The sequence below is a fragment of the Sycon ciliatum genome, chromosome 6 (genome assembly GCF_964019385.1).
Source record: "Sycon ciliatum chromosome 6, ocSycCili1.1, whole genome shotgun sequence".
Lineage (NCBI taxonomy): Eukaryota > Metazoa > Porifera > Calcarea > Leucosolenida > Sycettidae > Sycon > Sycon ciliatum.
Window position 1 is genome coordinate 3,102,227 of NC_088648.1, and position 11,642 is coordinate 3,113,868.

General features: G+C 47.6%; 1 protein-coding gene and 1 non-coding gene across 2 annotated transcripts in view; both read right to left on the minus strand.

Moving 5' to 3' along the window:
* Nucleotides 1–7,566, minus strand: part of LOC135819169 (leukocyte surface antigen CD53-like) — a 10,242-nt gene extending 2,676 nt beyond the window's left edge. Inside the window, exons 1-3 of the mRNA XM_065332327.1 lie at nt 7,142–7,566; nt 3,230–3,442; nt 2,834–2,899 (exon numbers count right to left, since the gene is read on the minus strand). Of these exons, the coding sequence (XP_065188399.1) occupies nt 2,834–2,899; nt 3,230–3,442; nt 7,142–7,270 (408 nt within the window). The 5' untranslated portion in view covers nt 7,271–7,566. The remainder of the gene's footprint in view (nt 1–2,833; nt 2,900–3,229; nt 3,443–7,141) is intronic.
* On the minus strand, nt 2,946–3,029 carry Trnal-cag (transfer RNA leucine (anticodon CAG)). Its single transcript has one exon. It is a non-coding gene; the product is annotated as a tRNA-Leu (tRNA).
* Nucleotides 7,567–11,642: the final 4,076 nt, after the last annotated feature.

Here is an 11,642-nt window from a genome sequence, read left to right on the forward strand (position 1 = left end):
AAATTTATGACTGCCCTGACACGAATCCGCGATTCGTGTTCCGACTACTTTTCCGAACGAAAAATGTGAAAGTACGCGAACTGAAAAATGTTTGCGAACGCGAACGCGAATTTCGTCTTGCTAATCCTCCGTATTAACCAGGGAGTAGTACAATATTGTACTACTCCCTGGTATTAACAGCAACTGTGGACGTTCAATACGTCATCATTGTGTGACTTTGATGTAGGGGAGCGTTCAATCATGACGTCATCATTGTGTGACTTTCATGTAGGGGAGCGTTCAATCATGACGTCATCATTGTGTGACTTTGATGTAGGGGAGCGTTCAATCATGACGTCATCATTGTGTGACTTTGATGTAGGGGAGCGTTCAATCATGACGTCATCATTGTGTGACTTTGATGTAGGGGAGCGGGATGACCCTTATGCCATCCCAGCATTACAATTGTTTTTACAGACTGCCATGGCTGGCTATCACCCCCCCCCCCCCCCTCTCTCCATATTGGCCTCTATTCCCTGGCCACGATATTGGTGAAATAAATAAATAAAATAAATTGGGAGGTTGGCCCTTATGACATCCTAGTGTTACTATATGCAGTGCTGCCAAATAATTTTCGCCCGAAATCATTTACCACAAATTTTCAGAGAATCGAAAACCCGCCCAAATGCGAAGAAAATTCGCTTCATTGCCATGGTAACCAACATGACGCCCAGAAGTTATCATGAACTAACACTTTGTATTGTATGAATGTACCAGATGTACTGTAATCGCCTTTTAGAAGCACGTGTACAGTGATTTGTCCGTTCAGTTGCGCTCAAAAGTGAAAATACAGGACTTCTGCATAGGAAATTACTGACCTCTGACATTTTGGCTGCTTTTCGAACATATCCTTTTTCGGACCGGTTTTCAGAAGAGCCTTCAAAAATCGGACGGTTTGGCAGCACTGTATCTGGGAGGCTGAGTCTCATGGCATCATCCACATCTTGACACTTGCGTGAGTGTCTATCTTCAGTTTTCTTCCCTTGTCCGTTGAAGGTTTTCTCCACTTTGTGTGCGCATGCGGCGTTCACGCGTATGAATGTGTGCATGTGTGTGTGTGTGCGCGTGTGCGCGTGTGTGTGCGTGTGTGTGTGTGTGTGTGTGCGTGCGCGCGTGTGTGTGCGTGTACACGCACAATCTATGACCCAGGTGCACACAGATTTGTATGGTAAACAGATGAGCAGCAGGCAGAAGCACATCCGACTGATGGACTTCATGAGTGCACACACGGAGAGGAAGCGCAACATTCACAAACGTAGCGGCAAAAAGATCAAGAAGAACACGTTGAAGGAGTAATCAATCGCCTTCAGTTGACGCGATGCATACACCAGGGCGATTACCTGCCGTGAATGGTGGAAGGTATGGGCAAAGTTGATGGTAGAAGGTATTGGTCAAGGTTTAAACTCATTGTCTTCTGTTTCGAACCGATTTTGGGTTGAGACTAACTACAAATCAGGCCGATGCCTTTTTGTTTGTGTAAATTGACCACATACGACTTGTTTTTAGTATCTGACGGTACAACTATCGGTCACCATAACAACGCCCAACCCTACCTGTAGCAAGAAGGACCCATGAGTGTGTGTGTGATCCCCGGTAGCCTAATCGGTAGGGCACTGTCCCGGAAAGACAGGGGTGCTGGGTTCGAATCCCGCTCGTGGATCCTTCTTTTGCAAGATTGGCGCCTGGCAATGGCTCGAACCCACGACCCATCGTACCCCCCCCCCCCCCCGCGAGTAGGTACGGCGTGAGGACACAGCCTGTTCGGGCGGGGGAGCAGTGTAGCAAGAAGGACCCATGAGTGTGTGTGATCCCCGGTAGCCTAATCGGTAGGGCACTGTCCCGGAAAGACAGGGGTGCTGGGTTCGAATCCCGCTCGTGGATCCTTCTTTTGCAACATACCCATACAAACAACCCATACAATGTATGTCATACCACTCATACATAGGCTCTTCCGTGTAGAGCGGCGAACACAGATAAATTGGACCGCACGGGAACTAACGTTACATGAACATGCATCCCACTGAGAACGCCGGGACGGCGGTCAGTGAACAGTGCCGGGATTCTTCAATGGAGCATATGTAGCGTTTCAGTACTGCTGTCCCCGAGGGCCATCTAGACATCGGCCAAAGGCTGTCAAGTACATTTTCGTTTTGAACAGTAGTAGGTTGTACGGCTCTGCTGCACTGAGCCTGCAATGAAAACATTCCGCCATGCTCGACTCAATTGAGACTTTAGACTAGGAGTTGCACACTCCGCGTGGTTACCGTGTGTCCAGATATCCTATAAAGAAAATCACGGTTCTGTTGCTCACTAGACGTGATTGTGATCAGCTGCAGGCCAAGTCACTCGGAGCTCTACTGATGCAGAGACCCAATGGACCCATTGCCGGTGCAATGACTTAATTTGTACCATAAACACCCTTCACAGCCACCTGGGCATGGTCGTCTGGGGGTGTTGAACAGTGCATTGCTGATCCCAGCGACAGCGTACTCACGAGCATTACTCATACATTCCATATTTGGCAATGCGCAATGGGTCTATAGGGTCAAAGCCACTAGATGAGTAACCAGACATATTTCTCTACGTTGAGCCTCTGGCCGAGCCATTCATATGCGCAACACATTCATAGAGAAGATGCCCCCCCCCCCCCCCGCTCCATTAGTACGAGAGGCGCTAGTTATTTCTTGCAGCTAGCTCTCCGAAGACAAAGCACAAACTAATCATACAAAAATCCAGGCATACTCTGGCTTTACAGTATGCACCCTGGGTAGGACTTGATGTGTCCCATACTTGCCTTGGAAAGAGAGCTTTCCCCGTCGTACTCCAGTATGGTGCTTTGCATACCAGACCGAACCGAGTCCTGTGAAGGGCAACAAAACAGAAAAGATTTAAAAAAAAGATACTGATGTCAGAAGTGGGATTCGAACCCACGCCTACAGAAGTAGACTGCGACCTGAACGCAGCGCCTTAGACCACTCGGCCATCCTGACATGCACATGAGCTGCGTACACGAGTATTGTCAAGTTCCTGACCACCAGAGTCGCCTCACGCCAAGCTGAGGGACTGTACCGCACTGTGCACTGTGGTCACATGCTCTGGAAGCTGCAATCCTCCAGCAAAGAGCACTCACACACTCAGACATTCCACGAGGAACAATACGCAGCAACACATCCATAATTATCGTACACACCTCAATCTTGTTATGAAAGCCATACGCCAGTCCTCCAGCGACGAGTTCCAGCACAAACACGATGATCACCAAGATAACAAAGAAGATAAGGCATCCGCGATGATCTTTGATGGCACCGAACAATCCGGTGAAGCCGAGCCCCGTGCAAAACACGCCGACGACTATGCAGATGCTGCCAAAGTTCTTGAAGATGTTGTCGCTACGGTCGATCACCTGTCACAGAGAATGCAAGCACAGGCATACATGTGCACACACGCGCACGCAATCCCATATACACATGAACACGCACACACACGCACACACGCACACACGCACACACACACACACACACACACACACACACACACATACACAGCAAGCAACTTGAACCAAAGCTTCTCTGCGTTCACTCCTGTGACATTACGGCCACCATACAAATATAGAAGGTCTGTCTTTTTCACTTTTCAGACAGGTGCCGTAATCTTTCTGGATAGGTTAACAGTCACTGCACATTGGTAATACGAAGAGTACATAACCGCCAAGAGTACATAACTCCCAAGAGTGTGCAACCGCCTGCATAACCTCTAAGCTGTGCTGCGAAAGCAGAACTTCACATCACGTGACATGGTTCAAAAGGTTACGCTGGCGAACAGTGCAAAGTGACCACAAGAGAGTTGAGCCCAAAGCTGGGTTGCGTACAACCCTGTATCTATCATGCACAGAATGCAAAAGATGTGTACGGGTTCATCACGTGATGCGAAGCTCTGCCGTCGCAGACCCTAGAGCTGGAGTTGCACACTCTTGGGGGTTATGTACTCTTGGTAATACATGTAAATACGATGGGACTGGTTTATTATAATTATACAGGTGGTCCATCCCGCATATCAGTGGATGTACGAGAAGCTTATGTTCTTGTTGTGAGTGTTGTGTAGGACTAGCCATTAGTATAAATAGCAATTCAACTCCCTCAACCTTATCAGTGAGAGCACTAGTACGGCATTTTCCGGGGTATAAGCCGCGCTGGAGTATAAGCCGCACTGGAGTATAAGCCACACTGGAGTATACGCCGCGCTGGAGTATAAGCCGCACTGGAATATAAGCCGCACCCATTTTTTTCGCCATGAAATACAGACATCTGCCCTCTTTATTACCGTTAATTTGATCATTGCAGTATAAGCCGCACCCCCTTTCTTGGGGTGAAATTTGAGAGCTCAAAGTGCAGCTTAATTATACTCCGGAAAATAAGGTACTGTAGAGGCAGAAAATTTCGTCGGTCAATAATTTCGTCCAACTCCAAAGAAAAGGAGTTCGTCCGGTTGAAAATTTCGTCCATAGATCATAAGAGTGTATAGAAACGCTGGACAAATCGATATTCGTCCTACATTTAATTTAGTCCAAAAGCTCCTTGGACGAAAAAGACGGAATTTAATTCCAGACGAATATTTCTGCTTATACAGTAATAGCCGCTCTGTATGGTGTCCGGTACTGCATACTGTGCTGGTGTCTACTGGTTCCATGGCGTCTAGTTATGAAAGACTTGCAGCCATAGATAGTTACCGTGCGTAAGTTCGTTCAGCCGAATACTTGTCTCCAAGGTGGGACATTGCCGGCAGGGATAACAGATTTTATTTTGGGCGAAGACATCTGTATTTTAAGATGTATGCGCCGTCCTGAGTGTGCATGTGTGTGTGTGTGGGGGGGGGGGTCCCATGTGTCCCATCTGGCCGAATGTATAGTCTCGGTATTGCACTGCGGTCCCCTGCATCTCCCTAGCCCATGTTCATACAGAGAACAGGTGGAGAGCAGGTGGAGAGCAGGTGGTTAGCAGGCGGTGACTCTTGCTTGCATCATGACCATACATGGTCAGGCAAGCATGCACACCGACAGGATGCTGAGCTTCCGGTTTGTGTTATGACTCGTGCGTGCCATGACGAGTCCCCTTGGATCAGCACACTTACTTGTACACACACACACACACACACACACACACACACACACACACACACACACACACACACACACACACACACACACTAACACACACACACACACACACACACACTAACACACACACACACACTAACACCTTGGATACGCTGCCATATTCTGACACACTAACAACATACGTGTACACACACACACCCCCCCCCCCCCCCCGACGATTCAACGATTCACCAACTAAATGTTCTGCTTGTGCAGTACATGTGGTCTACTTGGCAAGGGCGATTGCACTGTAAACGATACTCCCTACCCCTTCCCTTTTCCGTTCTCTATTTATTATTGGCGCAACATCCGACGAGAGTTTCGTATTTTAATCGTCCTTTGTGTCTATTTTGCCAGTGCCGGGTTCTGTACAGATGATTACCAAACCAGTGTGCCGGGTTCTGTACAGATGATTACCAAACCAGTGTGCCGGGTTCTGTACAGATGATTACCAAACCAGTGTGCCGCGTCCTGTACAGATGATTACCAAACCAGTGTGCCGGTACAGTTAGCTAGGCTACTAGCCTACCGTAGAACCCCACGCCGGGATAAACCCATGTTGGCGCATAAGCCCAGGCCAAGTTCGAACATCGCGAAGCTTCGTTGTACAAGCCCATGGGCCTAGGTCGTACCATGCACGTAGTACATGTACGTTTTTTTGTATCTTTTTTTGTACATTTCAACACAATCATCGGTTGTTTTTGTTTGCACAGTGGTTTTCAGCAATACGGTACTTCTCACTTCCTTGGTACTTTACAATAGCACAATTTTGGTGTCGGCGTATAAGCCCATGCCCGCGTATAAGCCCATGTTCTTGTATAAGCCCATGCCCGCGTATAAGCCCATGTTCTTGTATAAGCCCACCGAAATGTCCTTGTGAAACAGATAAGCCTATGGCCCGTATGGGCTTATCTGTGGGATTCCACGGTAATACTAGTACACTGTACTGCGACCTACATGACATACATACATAGTCGTTTACACGTACAGCAGATCAACACTGTCTAGAGGCGATGGATGGTTCAGATCACAGTGGGATCACTGACCCTTTTATGTACCTTTTGCTTTGGGGGGGGGGAGGGGAGGGGAGGGGAGGGGAGGGGGAGGGGAGGGGAGGGGAGGGGAGGGGAGGGGAGCGGGAGGGGGGGGGGGGCAGGCACACTAACACACTCACAGTCACACTCTGACTGACTGAGTCATGGTCATTGCTATCACAGCGGCACACACTCACAGGCTCCCAGCCTGACGTCCTGCAGAATGACCATGTCAAATGACTACACTGTACTAGTACTAGTACTAGTGACAGTGTAGTATTATAACATCTACAATAACAAGTCATTGTGGGAAAACCCTGCCAGCGCACACCCCCTGGAAGACCGTGACATGTCTATCGTAGGTCTACGTTACGCACAAACTACATCAAGACAATAACTAATTACTTTGTTGTGTACATGATAATTATGTACATGTCACAGTTCTGAGACGAATGGCACTGGGCGGACAAGTAGGTGAGTGAACAAGCGTTTCCGCTACAGTACGAGGTCAACCACTTGCTACACTGTAGCGCACACAAACACAACACGAGCCTGACCCATCCCAAAACTGAACTATGCCCGGCGTATGCGCCTCAAGAACGAATGACAGGGCGCCTATTCGACCCTGATTTCGTGTCGATTCCACAACGTAGTAGCTCAGAGTCACCATGGACACACAGCACCACTCTACATGACTGGAGAGAACATAGTATCTTCTCTTTATCACACACCTAAAATAAATACCGGATAATTCCGGCTCGGTAATTCCACGTTAATTTTCTGCTGGACAACACAAGAGGCCGGATTTCTCAGGCCTAGCATCGGTGTGCTGTAAAGAATGAGAGAACGAGCGCGTACTCGCGTAGTTGGAGTAGAAATAACTCAAACTAACTAGTCAGTAGGCTAGACTACTCACCCGCAAATAGTCATCCACTGCCGTACTCTCCACATGCGAGTAGATACCAATGCCCAGCAGCGCCAGTCCAAACACGAAGAAGAGGATGTTGAACACCACCAGCACCCAGCGACTACAGGTCAACGCCATTCTGAACTAGCACCCGCTACGGAAACAACCCGTTGCTCTCCTCGGCTCTACACTGGACTGAGCGATGAAGAAGAGCTGAAACTCTGCGAGATGATTCCTACTTCTTGACACAATGACACAATGGCCTGTGTAAATAGCTACAAAGTTAGTTGAAGTCCTGAGCGATGACGATGTGCTACTGTCTGAACTCAGGTGTGCCTGAAGTCGATCGAGTGGATTTCCTCAATCCCAGAGCTGTGTCTGGAAATCGTATTCGTAGATCTACCCTGCCGCAGCTGCCACTGACTGTCAGTGTAAACTCCCACTCCCACACTCCCACTCCCAGTGCAGTACAGACTGTCAGTCAGTCCCAGCCTCAACGTAGACCTGCGTAGATATACACGACTGGCGAAGTAAGGTATACACGACTGGCGAAGTAAGGTATACACGACTGGCGAAGTAAGGACGGTTCTGTTCGCAGTAGATTCTACTCCGCACAACTGTAGAGCTGAATCCTCATGATCATGGTCCACATAATAAGGTTTTTGTGTCGCCTCACTCAGCTCAGGTCATAGGGATTTCAGTCACGTGATCTGCGGGGGCAAAAGTACCTTGACACGCATGCATGCATTTTGAATGCCAGGCATGGCACAGCTCAGAGCGGGGTCTTCGGCGTAGATTTTAGGTAGGCTGAGTCGGAGTCAGGAGTCAGGACAGCATCATCAGTCAGAGTCCGCCGACGGCTAGGCTAGGCTATGGAAGGGCATGACGTACCGCCGTGATGCTCCGCGCCGAAACGCGTGTGCATGTGGGTCACTGTGAGCGTGCGATCATCATGATTATTTTACATGTACATGACTACTACGGACGCGGACGGTATGAATACTTCAAGTTCAAAGACTCGACTGGCGTCAGTTCAGCCTCGGCCCAGGCTAGTCTGAGTATCGGTTGATTGCCAACCATCAAAGCCATCCATCAAAGACCACCCATCGAGCATGATCCACCATCGTGCATCCATCAAAGACCACCATCCACCAGCCCATCCTTCAGAGACCATCAATCATCCACGTGACGATGTCCTCATGTAAACGGCCCCTCAGTGTCGCGCATGGAGATACTGAACAAACGCTGAGGAGGCTGCAGGTTTGGGCCGAGTGGAAGGTTCGATGGACTTCTCGTGTGCTCTGGATGGCAGTCGGGAGCCAGTCAAGTGAGAATTCAAGTCGGCAGGAATAGCGCAAGCTCCCACGTTGGGAGCAACACACCGTAGTAGAGCTTAGGAAAAACATTGCATGCCTGATGAGGGCAATTTTGCCGAAACGTTGTAATAATTGATTGAGAAAATAATTAATGAGTTCGAGGTTGCAGAGTGAATGGGAAGAGAGTGGGTCTGCTCTGAAACCTTTTTTTCCTATGAAATGAATGTAATAATATAATTATCTTGACTAGTTTGAGGGAAAGACGCAAACGGGAATCTGAAGAAAAAATTGACTGTCACCACCAGGACTCGAACCAGGGACCCTCGCTTACTATTATAATAATCTTTGTTTCAGGATTACCCAAACTGCCAAAGGCAAAGGCTGACGCCTATCGGGGGGATCTCCTATTTGTGTATATACATTGAACATTGGAGTTGGGAAAAAGAGAAAATGTGCAAAATGAATTCGGAAAAAGAGAGATGCTGTACAAAAGATACAGTGAAAGAAATGAAGCTGCAGGAAGTCTCACCACTGCTACATAGTAGAACGCAGGGAGTCGTATAATACCTTTTACGACTCCCTGGTAGAACGTGTTAGAAAATATAGCAGCAGGTAACAATTAAGGCGGAGGACGCACTATGTTGAGAACAGCGTTCCTAACTGCAACCATAAACCTGTCGGTAGAGTCCCGGTTACATGTCATCCGTAGTTTGTCCATCACTCACAGTTGTAAGCAAGATACTGTCATTACCATGATTACTGGTGAGACAGAACATCCTGCAACAGTTACAATACTAGTACTGACTGATGTGGTACCCACGTTCAACGACCCGATGTTTAACTCCACCACTGTCCACCACAAGTTCCATCCTAGTTCCATCCTAGTTCCATCCTAGTTCCATCCTAGTTCCATCCTAGTTCCATCCTAGTTCCATCCTACATGACATTGACGATTGTACTTCCCAGTGGTATTATAATAGTGCCGTCCGGTCCGTCTCACTTCATGTACGTGTTAACTAATAACTTCCCCTGTTTTTGCTTGTGTCCGATAGACACGAGCCTACCAAGTTTGGCGGTTGCTATTTTACGTTCTCGAAGTGAGCTGTGGCCATCCTGTGCCGTGGTCCTTCGTGTTTCGTCATTCATCCTATTTATAGCCAATTTATAGTAAAGAAAAGGACCAAGGAACTGCAAGTTACGCTATAATGTCCACTAACACCACCAGTTACTTGACAATCAATCAGCTCATACGATAACTTAATTTAAAACAATGCACAATACTGACCGACAGTACTGACGTTCTACAACTAACTGGCTACTAGTATCGGCTCTAGCACGTCTCTGGTGCGTATTCCAACAGCCTTCCAACTTACTTGGAAGGTTCTAAGTTATAATGAAAACATAGGAGGGGAAGGTGAGCGCAACCAAGAAAAGCACAAGCTGAAAGTCCCAGCTGTGAAGGACGTTGGCGGATGTACATGTACATGTACATGCAAGTCGCTGACGATACTGACAAGACCATTACTAGACAATACGGTCTTGTCTTGGTTACGCTCACCTTCTCCTCCTAGTAGGTTTTCATACATGTGTACTAGAACCTTCCAAGTTGGAAGGTTGTTGGAGTTCGCACCCAAGACTGCCTAGAGCTGATAGTCAGTTAGTTGTAGAACGTCAGTATTGGCTGTCAGTGTCGTGCAATGTTATCGCATGAGCTGATTGCCAAGTAACTGGTGGTGTTAGTGGACATTATAATTATCGTAACTTGTAGTTCCTTGCTCATCTCTTTACTACTTAAAAGTGAACTAAATATTGCGACAGAGCTTTCGGCCATATGATGAGCTCCGACAGGGAGCGAAACAGCTGTCTAGAGGCGTGGAGCAATATTATCTCTCAACGGAAGTGTCCTTGCTGGTGTATGTATGGTTCGGCTGAAGAGCGCGTGGTTGTGATGAGTTGGGAATGCAATGAATTACTTCAAAGTGAAACAAATTAATAATAATCGACATTCTTTGTTCCCGTGCGACTTTAGCTTGTACTCATTCTCGCTCGCTTACCTTCCCCTCTGTGGTAACCTAGAATCTTCCGAGTTGGAAATCTGTTCAAGTGTTGGTTACTAGACGAGACATGCTGCTGTCTTAGCGCTTCGAAGATGACATTGTGCTGGAGCTGCATGTACTGTACTGTAGGTGTCAGCCTGTCAGGTCGTCGAATACCTCGCCACTCTCACTGTCTGACTCTCAGTCTGTCAGTTTGGTTCCTAGTAAGTTGCTGGACTTTCTGACTCATGATTCATGTACCGGTAGTATCTAGTTACAGTGGTGGACTGTTACTCCCTTACCTAGTCTAGATTCTTATTTCGCTGTGATGTTTAGATTCTTTCCGTCTTGAGTGCGATCACCTTCCCCATTCTCACATTATTTCACAGAACCTTCCAAAAAGAAGGCTGCTGACTTCTGCATTCGAGACGTGATGAGCTAGACATCAGGGCGGTGGTTGACTGTAAAAGTCACGGTTTCACGTTCTCACTCACCAGCATCCCGGTATACATGTAATAATAATTATAAGCAAACCAGACTGTTGCTTGATGTGAGCTAGCCTGGCGCCAGTCATGTGACCTTGTAGTTGTACATGTACTAGTACTAGTAGTACTAGTAGACTACTGATAAGATTAGTGATAGTGATCAAGACGATGAGAAGACTTCAACCACTCAGATCAGCGATGTATTAAAGTAATAATTAGTTACTCAGTTATTGCGAGTAACAGTTAGTTATGGCGATGGTTCATCTTCAAGTCAGCTCACACCCATGGCACAACCTCAAGCTGCCTGAAGTGAAGGACCATGATGACAATCGCAGTGAATCTGTTTAATTCTGATGTGCCTGTAGCTGTGGTCTACAAACAAAGATGAGGAAAGCCTCTCTGGTATACAGTACAATTATAGGAGAGGACACCACGGACACTGGCGCTAGCGCTGGCAGTCTGGCACTCATCAGTCGCTACACGGACTCACGCTGTCAGCAGGGTCAGATGCTATAGATAGGGTAGGGTCCACAGATACCAATAGACCAATCCCGAAAAGATTGTCTGGGTTCGAAAGGGGGCATGTCAATCATGACGTTTACCGGCGAGTACGGCAGTAAACACTGCTAGTTCTACTACTACAACATAGCTAGCCTAGCAACAGAATGATATC